This window comes from Oncorhynchus masou, chromosome 13 (assembly GCF_036934945.1).
Source record: "Oncorhynchus masou masou isolate Uvic2021 chromosome 13, UVic_Omas_1.1, whole genome shotgun sequence".
In the NCBI taxonomy this organism is placed as follows: Eukaryota; Metazoa; Chordata; class Actinopteri; order Salmoniformes; family Salmonidae; genus Oncorhynchus; species Oncorhynchus masou.
The window spans coordinates 27,907,629-27,925,497 of record NC_088224.1 but is presented as its reverse complement, the minus strand read 5'-3'; the positions used below and the strand labels follow the sequence as shown (position 1 = coordinate 27,925,497).

General features: G+C 43.8%; 1 protein-coding gene across 1 annotated transcript in view; it reads left to right on the top strand.

The window, feature by feature from the left end:
* LOC135552043 (ubiquitin-conjugating enzyme E2 E2-like) overlaps positions 1-6,321 on the top strand; it is a 69,169-nt gene extending 62,848 nt beyond the window's left edge. Inside the window, exons 5-6 of the mRNA XM_064983416.1 lie at positions 750-897; positions 5,140-6,321. Of these exons, the coding sequence (XP_064839488.1) occupies positions 750-897; positions 5,140-5,237 (246 nt within the window). The 3' untranslated portion in view covers positions 5,238-6,321. The remainder of the gene's footprint in view (positions 1-749; positions 898-5,139) is intronic.
* Positions 6,322-17,869: the final 11,548 nt, after the last annotated feature.

Below are 17,869 nucleotides of genomic sequence, written 5' to 3'. Positions count from 1 at the left end.
AATACTCGGTATAGAAACTGTGTTATTATCAGTGTTATTGAGAAAATAATCTGTGCAGATGAATATCGTCTCTGAGCTCTGTTCAGTGATTATTGAGAAAATAATCTATGCAGGTGTGTTGATTGGGGATCGGCCCTGAGACAGTTTAGTTTAGTGATGTGTGACTTCTCTCAGGCTGTCATCATCTCTAACCTTTCTTCTTCTCTCTCTCTCCCTCAGTCACTCTCTCTACCTTCTTCTTCTCTCTCTGCCCTCTGCTGACTGAGGATTAAAGGAAACATATCTGCTGATCTGAGAGACAGACCTCCTGCTGGGTTGCTTAGGCAGGCAGGCAGGCATATCTATCAATCTACCAATCTATCAATCAATTAATGAACAGGGTACACAAATACCACAGACTAGACCAGCATGTCCCCTCCACACCTTGGGATAGCCTGGGAGATTATGCAGCTTTTTTGGAGCACAGTTTCCACAAGCAGGCCAGCATGGTTAATCACTCATCAAGTGATTGAGAGTGAGTGAGTCAGCTAGGGAGTGAGTGGGTGAGTCAATGAAAGGGTGCACCTGCCCCCCCCCCCCCAGAGGTCGGAGGTGGCTCCCTAAGGAGGTGTGGTCTCTTGTCTTCCTGTTATTTTTCGCTCTGCTTCTTCTGTGTTACTGGCACAAAGAGATGCTCAGCCCCCCAAGGACTGGAAAGACCACATAAACCCCAGAGTGTATTGATATAGATGTACTTTGTTGTTTCCTAGGTGACGTTCCGAACCAGGATCTACCACTGTAATATCAACAGTCAGGGTGTGATCTGTCTGGACATCCTGAAGGACAACTGGAGCCCCGCCCTCACCATCTCCAAGGTGCTGCTGTCCATCTGCTCCCTGCTCACTGACTGCAACCCTGGTGAGTGATACCCCAATCAACCAATCAGACAGAGAGACTTGAGAGAAGTGTCTCTCACATTTATTATCTATTTCACTTGCTTTAGCAATGTAAACATAAGTTTCCCATGCCAATAAAGCCATTAAATTGAAATTGAGAGAGAGAGAGCGCGTGTGAGAGACGACACACGAGAGACACGACACACACGAGAGACACGACACACACGAGAGACACGACACACGAGAGAGAAGACACACGAGAGAGAAGACGCACGAGAGAGAAGACGCACGAGAGAGAAGACGCACGAGAGAGAAGACGCACGAGAGAGAAGACGCACGAGAGAGAAGACGCACGAGAGACAAGACGCACGAGAGACACGACACACGAGAGAGAAGACACACGAGAGAGAAGACACACGAGAGAGAAGACACACGAGAGACACGACACACGAGAGAGAAGACACACGAGAGACACGACACACGAGAGACACGACACACGAGAGACACGACACACGAGAGACACGACACACGAGAGAGAAGACACACGAGAGAGAAGACACACGAGAGAGAAGACACACGAGAGAGAAGACACACGAGAGAGAAGACACACGAGAGAGAAGACACACGAGAGAGACGACACACGAGAGAGACGACACACGAGAGAGAAAGTACTATCGCATCCTGGAATTTACAATGTCTGAGGTAATCTGCCTTTAACCTAAAGAGCAAGAACCAAGACTTCATCAAAGAAATTGGAAATACAGACACTGGTTGCCCTCCAGGTTACAGAGAGCTGGTAGTCCCATCTACCAAACTACCAGGTGTGAAACAGGGAAGAGACTCAGTAGTATGCTAATCTGGTATAGAACAGACCTAACCCATTCTATTAAATTCGTCAAAACAGGAACATTTTATATCTGGTGAGAAATTTATCAGGAAATGATCTCATCAGAGAAAAATGTCATGTGTGCTACCTATATCCCCCCAATAGAATTCCCATACTTTAACGATGACAGCTTCTCCATCCTAGAGGGGGAGATCAACAATTTCCAGGCCCAGGGACATGTAATAGTCTGTGGTGACCTAAATGCCTGAACCTGACACTCACCACACAGGGGGACAAACACCTACCTGGAGGTGACAGTATGCCCTCCCAAATATGCCCCCCTAGACACAACGATGACAAAACAACCAACAAAAATGGGTCACAACTCCTGGAGCTTTGTCGCATGCTGGGTCTGTACATAGACAATGGTAGGCTTCAAGAGGACTCCTATGGTAGATACACCTACATCTCATCCCTTGGCTGTAGTACTGTAGACTACTTTTTCACTGACCTCAACCCAGAGTCTCTCAGAGCGTTCAGTCAGCCCACTGACACCACATCAGATCACCGTAAAATCACAGTCTACCTGAACAGACCAATACTCAATCATGCTGCACAATATTAAGAAATTCTATAGATGGGAGGAAAGTGTGTAGAAACCTACCAAAAAACAATTAGGCAACAACAAATTCAATCCCTTTCAGACAAATTCCTGGACAAAACATTTCACTGTCATAGTGAAGGTGTAAACTTGGCAGTAGAAAGCCTAAACAGTATATTTGACCTTTTCAGATTCCCTATCAAATAAAAAAATTCCAAGCAGACAACCTAAGAAAATGAAGAACAATGACAAATGGTTTGATGAAGAATGCAAAAACCTAAGAAAGAAATTGAGAAACCTATTCAACCAAAAACATAGAGACCCAGAAAACCTGAGTCTACACCTAAAACAATACAGAAATACACTACGGAAAAAGAAGGAACAGCACATCAGAAATCATCTCGATGTAATTGAAGAATCCATATAATCTAAACACTTCTGGAACACAAACAAACAACCACACGAAGAGTTTTCAAAATGGAGATGTGTGGATAAACCACTTCTCAAATCTTTTTGGCTCTATAACAAAGAATAAACACATACATGATCAATTAGAAATCTTAGAATCAGCTATTAAAAACTACCAGAACCCACTGGATTCTCCAATTACATTGTGAACAACAGGACAAAATACAAACCCTCCAATCCAAAAAGGTGGTGTTGATGATATCCTACATGAAATTATAAAATATACAGACAACAAATTCCAATTGGCTATACTTAAACTCTTTTAACATCATCTTTAGCTCTGGCATCTTCTTAATATTTGGAACCAAGGACTGATAACCCCAATCCACAAAAGTGGAGACAAATTTGACCCCAATAACTACTGTGGGAAATGCTTCAACAGCAACCTTGGGAAAATCCTCTGCATTATCATTAACGGCAGACTTGTACATTTCCTCAGTGAAAACAATGTACTGAGCAAATGTCAAATTGGCTTTTTACCAAGTTACCATACGACAGACCAACTATTCACACTGCACACCCTAATTGACAAACAAAATAAAGGCAAAGTTTTCTCATGCTTTGTTGACTTCAAAAAATCGTTTCACTCAATTTGGCTTGAGGATCTGCTATACAATTTGATGGAATGTGGTGTTGGGGGAAAAACATACGGCATTATAAAATCCATGTACACAAACAAGTGTGCAGTTAAAATGGCCAAAAAACAAGCGCATTTCTTTCCACAAGGCCGTGGGGTGAGACAGGGATGCAGCTTAAGTCCCACCCTCTTCAACATATATATCAACGAATTGGCGAGGGCACTAAAACAGTCTGCAGCACCCGGCCTGTCAAACCTGGGCCCTGACAGTAAATCTCATTAAGACAAGAATAATGGTGTTCCAAAAAAGGTGAACAATCTGAGAGACAATGCAAGAAGGGCCAACTATGCCATCGAAGGGAACATAAACTTTGACATACCAATTAGGATCTGGCCAAAAAAAATACTTAAATCAGTTTTAGAAACTATTGCCCTTTATGGTTGTGAGGTCTGGACTCACCAACCAAGAATTCACAAAATGGGGGAAAAACACCAAATTGAGTAATAAAAAGTAACACGATAAAATAACAATAACGAGGCTATACAGAGGGGGTTCTCATCAGTCTGGTCATTACTTCCCCTCCTCCCCCTCGGGGGGCCCTCTCCCTCCCTCCCAGACCCCTTCCCACATTGCATAGTGGGTTTGGAGCTGTCGCTGTGGGCTCCAAGTCTAAATAGGCTCCCACCCACTCCCCCACAACTCCCCCTCCTCCCCTCCCCTTAAGGTGTCCTTATTCATGCAGTAGTAGGGGTCTAGAGGATCAATGGAATATTATGGGATATAGCTAATTAAAGAAGGAGAGGGCAGAATGACACTTAATGAACCCTCACAGGCACAGTAATTGTATAAATCCTGGCTGTCTGGGTTGGGGAGCCACAAGGAGACTTTGCACAGTGCTCTGTAGCTCTAGTGTTTTAACCCTTTACCTCAGCCTAGCTACGCTGGGGCCCTGGCCTCACTGCTGCTCACCCAACCAGCACCTGGAGCTCAGCAGGGGGGCTGCCATTTGAATGATTTTGAATTTTGCAACCATAGAAGAAGAATGAATGGAAAGGGCATCTTCATTCAAGTCAATGATGGTATAATGGGTGGAATGGCAGCCATTCGGAGTGTACCCATACCAGGAAGTAAAAGCAGGAAGTGTACCCTTCAATCTGTGCTGTGATTTGTTGAGTCAACTCAACTGACATTACAAAAAATACATTCCATTGCATGAGCCACGTCAGTTAGAATCAGTTGATAGAACATTCCAAAAGACCATGGAAATGATTGCGTCACAATACCAGGCAGGCATTGCGAGTGTACCTGTGAGTTTACCAGTCAGATTGCCAGGGTTAGAGCTTCCACACCCATTATATTCATTCTATTTCTATGGTTGCACATCCCTGAACACACCCCTGGTCAGAGTGTGTCACTGTGATGTGCTGTAAAGGGAATATGTCTCTGTCATTTTGCTTCACCCACCTTACCTGTAGTACTAGTCAAGCCTGCTGTGAACACTTGATTCACATGATGTATGTAAAAGTGTCTGCTATTTTGTATGTCATATAGTTATAGAGTGTCCTACTTGAGATGAACGGGGCTTCACGACATGGAAAATGATTCATGGGTTTTTCCATTTAAGATGTTAAAGGTATCAAGGTCTGTAAAAATCATAGTTAATGGAAGCAAATTGTTTATCTGAAAAGTTGGGGTGACAGTTTCTGACTGTAAACAAACAACCAATGGATGTGATGGGACGTGATTTAATGGTGGTTAAAATGTCATCCATGTTGTTCTCCCTCCTCACAGCTGACCCTCTGGTAGGAAGCATCGCCACCCAGTACACAACCAACAGACCAGAGCACGACAGGATAGCCAAACAGTGGACCAAGAGATACGCCACATAGTCTGACAGCAAGGATCTCCACTGTCCCCCTCCCAGACCCACCGCCACCACCCAAAATGTGTGGAGCACACCGACCCCTCACCCCTCCGCCCCTCGCCTGGCCCCAGATCTGGTTGTGCTGTAGCCAACTCCTATAGTCATCGCATGCCAAACAATGAATTATTGGTGTGTTTGGTATGACAATGATGAATCACATTGACATTTAAGTCATTTAGCAGACGCCCTTATCCAGAGCAACTTACAGTTAGACCAATAGTATTTGGCTATACAGCACAAACAGATTTGGGACCAAGCTACTTGCCCCCCACTCTGAGCCCCAAATCTGTGGAAGCACACCCACCTGACCTGATTTCCCCCCTCCCCCTTCCTCATCACAGATGGCACCTTCATTGGGGAGTACGGACTCATAGTAATGGCTGGAACTAAGTGAATGGTATCAAACACATGGCACACCCAACCCTCCTCTGACAACATGAACTGTTATTTGTCCCATGCAGACACTTGATCACTTCTTTTTTTTTATACAAAGAGTATATTGGGAATTTCTTTCCAATACACAGAATGTTGATATGGTCATGAAAGCTTTAATACTGTTATTCTTGTTGTTGTTTGTATTATTACATTGTTTATTGCTTTTTTTATATGCATTATCATGAGTTTTTTTTAATACTAGACCCTTTATGTGATTGATGAAAAATGTATTCTATTCTAGAGCATTCTAGTCCATGCATTCTAGAGCCCATGCATTAAAGACTCCATGCATTCTAGAGCCCATGCATTAAAGACTCCATGCATTCTGTTAAGTGCTGTTGTTTAAGAGGCCAGCTTCAATTTAAGCCTGTCTGCAGAATTAGTGTCTACAAATGTAGAGTGGACTTTATTATATGATTAATCATTTAATGTTATTTTTCTGCCCCAAGAAGTTATTTACATGACAGTAAGGCTGTCTGAATCTGTGTGTAGCTGGTCTTGCTGCTCACCTCATGTGGTGCTAGCCAACTGGCAGTTGTTAGCTGTACATTTGCCTTGTGAGAATACATACTTATTGAATACTCAATTAAACACTGGTTGTAATGTTAATTCTAGCTCGGCTAATCTGTTGCTAATGTGTTCACTGGGGGTTCTCTTCACTGGGTTAACCATGTTGATTTTAATGCAAAATCAATAATATTTACTGCTGTTCAATGGTCATTCAAATATGAATATTATTAAATGCACTAAAGAGGAACAATGGGTACATATTGAAGATACGCATGCTCCTTCCCATAATATTTTTACATCTTTATTTTCAAAGGATAAAGCTAAGAACATTAAAAACTTTCTAGTTAGGAACATTATAACAATATGGAAGAAAATGAACCATATTCTACAAAAACCAATATCACTCCCTAAAAACACAACGCTATGGAACAATCCTTGGATAGATTTTCAGAATTTACCGATTTTAAATGGATCCACATGAAAAACTAAAGGCATAGAAACAGTAAATGAATTGGTAATCAGAAAATACATTTCCAGTATTTCCTTGAAATGTAAAAGAAATTTTGGACTGACCAATGTAAATATGTTCAAATACGTGCACCTTAATTTCTATTTGAAATCTTTTGGATTTCACAGCAATCTTGAGGGGATCCTATTTGAGCCAGAAAAGGATGATCATATGATTGGTAAGATATTCAAAACCTTGCAGAAAGCCTATCCAACTGACACTTAGAAAAATGTTTCAACGATTGCAACCAAGACTTGCGTAATAAATTCTATACAAGGGACAAAATTCACAGATTAAATGTAAAACTAACAATGACTCAATAATCCATGCCTTCTGGGAACGCTATAAAGTCCAAAAGTTATGGACACAGAAGGTTGGCTGTTAGAAGTATTACAATGCAAATATACTTTCAATCCGTCTGTCTGCATATTTCAAGATATGACATATGGGGGTGCAGTGAGACGGTTCTGCCGAGTTCTGCAGAGTTGTTCGAGGAAGGAGAGAGGAAGACTCCACACCACTCTCTCACTTCAGTATCATACCTAGTTATATTCTGATGTTCTCTGTGTGTGTTTTCTATACCTGTTCGCTCCTCACCCTGTAGGCTTTACAGGCAACCCCAACACTTGGCTGCAAACCTATTAATTTAGTGTACCCTGCACGCACAACCCATGTGGAATTCTGGGTCTCTGGCAACGTCTGCAGTGAAGAACGCAGAGTTCATCTATCCTTCATCTATCCTATCGTCTCTCCTCTTCTATCCTATCTTCTCTCCCTTCTGCTAAATCCTTCTCCATTCTGTCTCCTGATTCTGCCTCTTCAACCCTACTCCCCTCCCTTTCCGCATCCTATGACTCGCAATGTCTCCTTTCTTCTCAGCCCGCTCGGCCCTCCCCACCTGCTCCGTGACTGAGTGACTCATTGCGAGTTTACGGAACAGGGCAGCTGAGCAAAAATGGCGGGAAAACAACTAAACTTCCGGAAGACCTATCATCCTTTCATTCCCTCCTCTCTACCTTCTCTTCCTATGTATCCCTTACTGAAGCCACTTTCTATCATTCTAAATTTCAAGATGCTACCTCTAACCTTAGGAACATCTTTTCCACCTTCTCCTCCCTCCTTAATCCTCTACCCCTCCCCTCCCCTTCTGTGGATGACTTTGTCAATCACTTTGAAAAGAAGGTTGACGACATCCGCTCCTCATTCACTCAGCTTATTGTGTCCTCTTTCCCACTCACACAGAACTACCCTATGCCTACCCTACGCCTAGTGAGGTCTGGTCACCCGACAACCTGCCCGCTTGACCCCTTCCCCTCCTCCAGACTCTGGAGACCTTCTCCCATTCCTCACTTCCCTCATCAATTCATCCCTGACCACTGGCTACGTCCCCTCCAAAATGGCTGAGTCCCTCCTCAAGAAACCAACACTCGACTCATCTGACGTCAAAAACTATAGACCTGTATCCCTTCTTTCTTTTATTTACAAAACACTTGAGCTTGCTATCTCTGATCAACTTTCTCGTTATCTCTCTCGGAACAATCTTCTTGACTCTGATCATTTGTTCAAGACGGGTCAGTCAACTGAGTCTGCTCTTCTCTGTGTCACGGAGGCTCTCCGCACTGCTAAAGCTGACTCTCTTTCCTCTGTTCTCATCCTCCGAGATCTATCCGCTGCCTTCAACACCGTAAACTATCCGATCCTCCTCTCCACCTTCTCAGGGCTGGGTGTCTCAGGCTTTGCATTCTCTTGGATTGCATCCTACCTGGCAGGTCACTCCTACCAGGTGACATGGAGAGGATCTGTATCTGCACCATGTACTTTCACTACTGGTGTCCCCCAGGGCTCGGTTCTTGGCCCTCTTCTCTCTATACACCAAGCCACTCGGCTCCGTCATATCCTCACATGGTTTCTCCTATCATTGATATGCGGATGACACAACTACATTTCTCCCCCCCCCCCCCTTCTGACACCCAGGTGGTGACACGCATCTCTGCCTGCCTGGCAGATATCTCAGCTTGGATGTCGGCCCACCACCTCAGGCTCAACCTCGACAAGACAGCTGCTCATCCTCCAAGGAAAGGCCTGCCCACTCAAAGACCTCTCCATCACGGTTGACAACTCCACAGTGTCGCCCTCCCAGAGTGCAAAGAACCTTGGTGTGACCCTGGACAACAGCCTGTTATTCTCTGCAAACATCAAAGCTGTGACTCGCTCCTGCAGGTTTATGCTCAACATACAACATACATAGAGTACAAACCTACCTCACACAGGGAGAGATGCAGGTCCTAATCCAGGCACTTGTCATCTCTTGTCTGGACAACAACAATTCGCTGTTGGCTGGGCTCCCAGCTTGTGCCATCAAACCCTTGCAATTTATCCAGAACACTACAGCAAGCCTGGTTTTCAACCTTGGTACCACAATGGTGGAACCGGCTCCCCTTGAAGCTAGGACAGCAGAGTCCGAGCCCATCTTCCGAAAGCACTTGAAATCCACTTGAAATCCAATATCTCTCCAAAGAGTATCTTTAAATAAACCCCCTCAACAAACAAAAAAACCTGAACCAACACTTGACCCCCCCGTCCCTTCTAGCTCTGATTCTGCTGATAGCTACTTTGAGGGAAAGTGTACTTATTATGCCTGTGATATGTTGTTGTCCCACCTAGCTATCTTAAGATGAACACTCTGGATAAGAGCATCTGCTAAATGACTAAAATGTAAATGTATACCCAATGGGTCGGACGATACTTTTCTCGTCAATCATTTAGAAAAAATGTACGTGTAAAAACTGTAAATCAACCAATCCTCCATCGTTAACACAATGGAAAGGTCAAATGCTTTATCTAAATGTTGAAAGTGCGTGGGGGATGGAGAGAACAAAAAGTGTGCAGTTTGAGGCCATGTGGTGGAGAGTGATGCGGGCGTAGGAGATAAGGGTGAGAGCAGGTGAGTCTGGGCAGGGGTGATGGTGTGAATGTTTGTGTATGTCTGTGTGTTGTCGTTTTGTATGTGTATTTTTTTGTATTGTAAAACATTTCATAAAATATAATACATCCATTTTAGACTTTTTATTCTTTTCTCATGTCACGTTTTAAAGCTCCATTTTCACAAACTTTTCCTTTTTATGATCAGTGATGAAAGTTAAAGCTACTTACTGTATGTTCACGGAAAGAACTCTCATCTTGTCCCCTGTCTATTCACAGTGACAGTTCCAGTTCCAGAGATTTCATTCTGTAATTCTACAGTTCTGAGTTCCGGCCATTAGAACTACCACAGTTTAGTTCCTAATATTCCAGTATCAAAATGTAGGACACCCCCTGCAATGGAACAGAACATAGACAGTATGTTGAGCCTCAACATCTGGATGCATGCCTTCACTCCTAATGTGTGTCAGGCTGTCATGAAAGGAACATTCCAAATTAAATGTTTGGTTTTGAGCTTTGTGGAGTCTTGCTTTGTGAAAATGTTTCATTAGTTAAGAGTTCATTATTAATTAGGCAGCAATGCTGCTTCTTATTGCAAATTACGTCAATGGCTTCAGTCATTGTAGGCCTATTCCAACATAAACCAGCACCACATCTTCCCTCTGGCACATGGATTGCTCAGCCTTCTCTAGAGAGACTGTTGAGCATTAGTGGTGAGAAGAGAACTGATCCAGGATGAATTAGTAGAATCATTGCCTTTTCAAAGCCAGAGTTGAGAGGAGTGGAGTCAGGCCTTACAATTCTGTATTGTGCTGCCATAGATTATTTGGTGTAGGTTGGACCCTGATTCCTATCAGGCAAAGAGGAGAGACACCAGCGGAGGGATGGAATTGTTGTTGCCAGGCAGGGAATGGAAGGGGGGACTCCACCTTTCCATTTCTACTTCACAGTGAGAAGAAAAAAGATGGTTGTTTCTGGTGCATCAGAGCCTCACAACCTCCCTTGTTCTATTTCTCAACCTTCTCCACCCCCAGCTTGTCTTAAGAGACCAGGGCAGGGGGAAACTGTAGATAAAGACTTAACGAATCTCTAGTCTACAAAATGACTAAACTATTGAAAATGGAGTGGTCAATTAAGCAATAAGGCCCGAGGAGGTGTGGTATATGGCCAATATAGGGCTATTCTTATGCACGACGCAACACGAGTAGAGCCATGGTATATTGGCCATATATCACAAACCCCAGAGGTGCCTTATTGCTATTATAAACTGTTTTTTTCCACCTTTATTTAACCAGGTAGGCTAGTTGAGAACAAGTTCGCATTTACAACTGCGACCTGGCCAAGACGAAGCAAAGCAGTTCAACACAAACAATAACACAGAGTTACACATGGAATAAACAAACATACAGTCAATAATACAATAGAAAAAAGTATATATACAGTGTGTGCAAATGAGGTAGGATAAGGGAGGTAAGGCAATAAATAGGCCATAGTGGAGAAATAATTACAATAAAGCAATTAAACACTGAAGTGATAGATGTGCAGAAGATGAGCGTGCAAGTAGAGATACTGGGGTGCAAAGGAGCAAAATAAATCAAATAACAGTATGAGGATGAGGTAGTTGGTTGGGCTATTTACAGATGGGCTATGTTCAGGCACAGTGATCTGTGAGCTGCTCTAACAGTTGATGCTTAAAGCTAGTGAGGGAGTTATATGTCTCCAGCTTCAGTGATTTTTGCAGTTCATTCCAGTCATTGGTAGCAGAGAACTGGAAGGAAAGGCGGCTGAAGGAGGAATTGGCATTGGGGGTGACCAGTGAAATATACCTGCTGGAGCTCGTGCTACGGGTGGGTGCTGTTATGGTGACCAGTGAGCTGAGATAAGGCGGGGCTTTACCTAGCAAAGACTTGTAGATGACCTGGAGCCAGTGGGTTTTGCGACGAATATGAAGCGAGGGCCAGCCAACGAGAGCATACGGGTCGCAGTGGTGGGTAGTATATGGAGCTTTGGTGACAAAACGGATGGCACTGTGATAGACTGCATCCAATTTGCTGAGTAGAGTGTTGGAGGCTATTTTGTAAATGACATCACCGAAGTCAAGGATCGGTAGGATGGTCAGTTTTACGAGGGTATGTTTGGCAGCATGAGTGAAGGATGCTTTGTTGCGAAATAGGAAGCCTATTCTAGATTTAATTTTGGATTGGAGATGCTTAATGTGAGTCTGGAAGGAGAGTTTACAGTCTAACCAGACACCTAGGTATTTGAAGTCCGTCCAGAGTAGTGATGCTGGATGGGTGGGCAGGTGTGTGCAACGATCGGTTGAAGAGCATGCATTTAGTTTTACTCGCATTTAAGAGCAGTTGGAGGCCACGGAAGGAGAGTTGTATGGCATTGAAGCTCGTCTGGAGGTTAGTTAACACAGTGTCCAAAGAAGGGCCAGAAGAATACAGAATGGTGTCGTCTGCGTAGAGGTGGATCAGAGAGTCACCAGCAGCAAGAGCGACATCATTGATGTATACAGAGAAAAGAGTCGACCTGAGAATTGAACCCTGTGGCACCCCCATAGAGACTGCCAGAGGTCCGGACAACAGGCCCTCTGATTTGACACACTGAACTCTGTCTGAGAAGTAGTTGGTGAACCAGGCAAGCGAGGCAGTCAATAAAGAAACCAAGGCTGTTGAGTCTGCCGATAAGAATGTGGTGATTGACAGAGTCTAAAGCCTTGGCCAGGTCAATGAATACAGCTGCACAATATTGTATCTTATTGATGGCGGTTATGATATCGTTTAGGACCTTGAGCGTGGCTGAGGTGCATCCATGACCAGCTCGGAAACCAGATTGCATAGCGGAGAAGGTACAGTGGGATTCGAAATGGTCAGTGATCTGTTTGTTAACTTGGCTTTCGAAGACCTTAGAAAGGCAGGGTAGGATAGATATAGGTCTGTAGCAGTTTGGGTCTAGAGTGTCTCCCCCTTTGAAGAGGGGGATGACCGCGGCAGCTTTCCAGTCTTTGGGGATCTCAGACAATAGGAAAGAGAGGTTGAACAGGCTAGTAATAGGGCTTGCAACAATTTTGATGGATAATTTTAGAAAGAGAGGGTCCAGATTATCTAGCCCGGCTGATATGATTTGCAGCTCTTTCAGAACATCAGTTATCTGGATTTGGGTGAAGGAGAAATGGAGGATGCTTGGGCAAGTTGCTGTGGGGGTTGCAGGGCTGTGGACCGGGGTAGGGGTAGCCAGGTGGAAAGCATAGCCAGCCGTAGAAAAAGGCTTGCTCTTTTTCTCCATGGACTTTACAGTGTCCCAGACCTTTTTGGAGTTTGTGCTACAGGATGCAAATTTCTGTTTGACAAAGCTGGCCTTAGCTTTCCTAACTGCCTGTGTGTATTGGTTCCTAACTTCCTTGAAAAGTTGCATATCGCGGGGGCTAGTCAATGCTAATTCAGTACGCCACAGGATGTTTTTGTGCTGGTCAAGGGCAATCAGGTCTGGAGTGAACCACGGGCTATATCTGTTCCTGGTTCTACATTTCTTCAATGGGGCATGCTTATTTAAGATGGTGAGGAAAGCACTTTTAAAGAATAACCAGGCATCCTCTACTGATGGAATGAGATCAATATCGTTCCAGGACACCCGGCCCAGGTCGATTATAAAGGCCTGCTCGCTGAAGTGTTTTAGGGAGCGTTTGACTATGATGAGGGGTGATTGCTGAAATCCTGGTTGAAGACAGCAGAGGTGTATTTAGAGGGCAGGTTGGTTAGGATGATATCTATGAGGGTACCCATGTTTACAGATTTGGGGTTGTAACTGGTAGGTTCATTGATAATTTGTGTGAGATTGAGGGCATCAAGATTAGATTGTAGGAAGGCCGGGGTGTTAAGCATGTCCCAGTTTAGGTCACCTAACAGGTGAAGATAGATGGGGGCAATCAATTCACATATGGTGCCCAGGGCACAGCTGGGGGCAGAAGGTGGTCTATAGCAAGCGGCAACAGTGAGAGACTTGTTTCTGGAAAGGTGGAATTTTAAAAGTAGAAGCTCAAATTGTTTGTGCACAGACCTGGATAGTAAGACAGAACTCTGCAGGCTAACTCCGCCCCCTTTGGCAGTTCTATCTTGTCGGAAAATGTTATAGTTAGGGATGGACATTTCATGGTTTTTGGATTCGGACATGGCTAGGACATCCGGGTTGGCAGAGTGTGCTGAGGCAGTGAATAAAACAAACTTAGGGAGGAGGCTTCTGATGTTAACATGCGTGAAACCAAGGCTTTTACGGTTACAGAAGTCAATAAATGAGAGCGCCTGGTTACCAATGTAATTCGAGCCCATGATATACGGTCTGATATACCATGGCTGTCAGCCAATCAGCATTCAGGTCTCGAACCACCCAATATAATCCATATCTAATATCTCAACCTTTTCTGAGGGACTGGCTGCCGGTATGTTGTGTTATTCCTAATTTGAGGACAGTAAATCCCACAGGTTGGTGGTGCTGGTCAATGGTTTAAGGTTAGGCTCAATCAGACCATCTGACTGGAGAGGTTGACTGTTTGCCCTGTAGCCTACTGCACTCAAATGAACCCTTTAAGACCAATATTGGTCATGGGTATACATTCAAAATGGAGTTAAGTGGACTTTGTATGGACCATCAATAAATCAAATGTATTTATAAAGCCCTTCTTACATCAGCTGATGTCACAAAGTGCTATACAGAAACCCAGCCTAAAACCCCAAACAGCAAGCAATGTAGGTGTCGAACCACGGGGGCTAGGAAAAACTCCCTAGAAAGGACAATCTCCTGTGGTGAAGCCAGGTGAGTTCTGACTGTCCAAAACAGTAGCCTACATGTACCTGTAAGTTAGCGTCTTCGCTCAGTTATCCGTTAGCCTACATGGCCCATTGCTACCTGCAATAAGAGGATGGGAGTCAATTTGGAAGGAATGCTTTGGAATGCAGGAAACTTAATGTAACCTAATATGACCATCATAAAGAAGAGATAAGAACATATCTCTCTCTGTCACCCTCTGCTGATTATTGGGAGTGTCTGGTAACTTAACTTTTTAATTATGTATTGATGAGCACATTACATTATATCAGAGGAGGCTGGTCGGAGGAGCTATAGGGTGACAGGCTCATTGTAATGGCTGGAACGGAATAAATGGAACAGTATCAAAAGCATCAAAGATATGGAAATCACGTTTGACTCTGTTCCATGTCAATGAGCCCGTCCTATAGCTCCTCCCACTAGCCTCCACTGGATTTTATATTTATTTATATATATCTATATATATATATGTATATCACACACAGTGGGGCAAATGAGAATTTAGTCAGCCACCAATTGTGCAAGTTCTCCCACTTAAAAAGATGAGAGAGGCCTCTAATTTTCATCATAGGTACACTTCAACTATGACAGCCAAAATGAGAAAAAAAATCCAGAAAATCACATTTTAGGATTTATAATGAATTTATTTGCAAATTATGGTGGAAAATAAGTACTTGGTCACCTACAAACAAGCAAGATATCTGGCTCTCACAGACCTGTAACTTCTTCTTTAAGAGGCTCCTCTGTTCTCCACTCATTACCTGTATTAATGGCACCTGTTTGAACTTGTTATCAGTATAAAAGACACCTGTCCACAACCTCAAAGTCACACTCCAAACTCCCCTATGGCCAAGACCAAAGAGCTGTCAAAGGACACCAGAAACAAAATTGTAGACCTGCACCAGGCTGGGAAGACTGAATCTGTGATAGGTAAGCAGCTTGGTTTGAAGAAATCAACTGTGGGAGCAATTATTAGGAAATGGAAGACATACAAGACCACTGATAATCTCCCTCGATCTGGGGCTCCACGCAAGATCTCACCCCGTGGGGTCAAAATGATCACAAGAACGGTGAGCAAAAATCCCAGAACCAGGCGGGGGAACCTAGTGAATGACCTGCAGAGAGCTGGGACAAAAGTAACAAAGCCTACCATCAGTAACACACTACGCCGCCAGGGACTCAAATCCTGCAGTGCCAGACGTGTTGCCCTGCTTAAACCAGGCCCTTCTGAAGTTTGCTAGAGAGCATTTGGATGATCCAGAAGAAGATTGGGAGAATGTCATATGGTCAGATGAAACCAAAATATAACTTTTTGGTAAAAACTCAACTTGTCGTGTTTGGAGGACAAAGAATGCTGAGTTGCATCCAAATAACACCATACCTACTGTGAAGCATGGGGGTGGAAACATCATGCTTTGGGGCTGTTTTTCTGCAAAGGGACCAGGACGACTGATCCGTGTAAAGGAAAGAATGAATGGGGCCATGTATCGTGAGATTTTGAGTGAAAACCTCCTTCCATCAGCAAGGGCATTGAAGATGAAACGTGGCTGGGTCTTTCAGCATGACAATGATCCCAAACACACCGCCCGGGCAATGAAGGAGTGGCTTCGTAAGAAGCATTTCAAGGTCCTGGAGTGGAGTAGCCAGTCTCCAGATCTCAACCCCATAGAAAGTATTTGGAGGGAGTTGAAAGTCCGTGTTGCCCAGCAACAGCCCCAAAACATCACTGCTCTGGAGGAGATATGCATGGAGGAATGGGCCAAAACACAAGCAACAGTGTGTGAAAACTTTGTGAAGACTTAAAGACAAAAATTGACATCTGTCATTGCCAACAAAGGGTATATAACAAAGTATTGAGATACACTTTTGTTATTGACCAAATACTTATTTTCCACCATAATTTCAAATAAATTCATTAAACACTACAATGTGATTTTCTGGATTTTGCTTTTCTCATTTTGTCTGTCATAGTTGAAGTGTACCTATGATGAAAATTACAGGCCTCTCATCTTTTTAAGTGGGAGAACTTGCACAATTGGTGGCTGACTAAATACTTTTTTGCCCCACTGTATATCTATATATATATGACACAACATGTAATGTGTTGGTCCTATGTTTCATGAGCTGAAATAAAAGATTCAAAACATTTTCTAGAAGCACTAAAAGCTTTCCTTTTCAATTCTGCGCACAAATTTGTTAACATCCCTGTTAGTGAGCATTTCTCCTTTGCAAAGATAATCCATCCTCCTGATGGGTGTGGCAAATCAAGAATCTGATTAAAGAGCATGATCATTACACAGGTTCACCTTGTGCTGGGGACAATAAAAGGCCACTCTAAAACATGCAGATTTGTCACAACACAATGCCACAATGGTTGTGTGTCTTAAGTTTTGAGGGTGTGTGCAATTTGCATGCTGACTGCAGAAATGTCCACCAGAGCTGTTGCAAGATAATTTAATGTTATTTTCTCTACCATAAGCTGCCTCCAATGTCATTTTAGAGAAATTGGCAGTACATCCAACCGGCCTCTCAGCCGCAGACAGCCCAGGACCTCCACATCCGGCTTCTTCACCTGCGGGATCGTCTGAGACCAGCCACCCAGGCAGCTGATGAAACTATTGGTTTGCACAACCGAAGAATTTCTTTACAAACTGTCAGAAAACGAATCAGGGAGGCTTATCTGCATACTCGTCATAACTGACTTCAGAGGGCAAACGCTCACCTTCGATGACCACTGGCACGCTGGAAAAGTGTGTTTCACAGGGGAATCACAGTTCCAACTGTACCTGGTATATAAGATAGCTTGTTTGGTGTCGTGTTGGTGAGCGGTTTGCTGATGTCAATGTTGTGAACAGAGTGCCTCATGGTTGCGGTGGGGTTATGGTATGGACAAAAACACAATTGCATTTTATCGATGACAATGTGAATGCACAGAGATTCCGTGACGAGATCCTGAGGCCCACTGTCGTGCCCTTCATCCGCCGCCATCACCTCATGTTTCAGCATGATAATGCACAGCCCCATGTCGCAAGGATCTGTACACAATTCCTGGATGCTGAAAATGTCCTAGTTCTTCCATAGCCTGCATACTCACCAGACATGTCACCCATTGAGCATGTTTGAGATGCTCTGGATCTACGTGTATGACAGACAGTGTGTTCCAGTTCCCGCCAACATCCAGCAACTTTGCACAGCCATTGAAGAGGAGTGGGACAACATTCCACAGACTACAATTAACAGCCTGATCAACTCTACATGAAGGAGATGTTGTGCTGCATGAGGCAAATGGTGGTCACACCAGATAATGACTGCTTTTCTGATCCATGCCCCTACCTTTTTTTGAAAGGTATCTGTGACCAACAGATGCATATCTGTATTCTCAGTCATGTGAAATC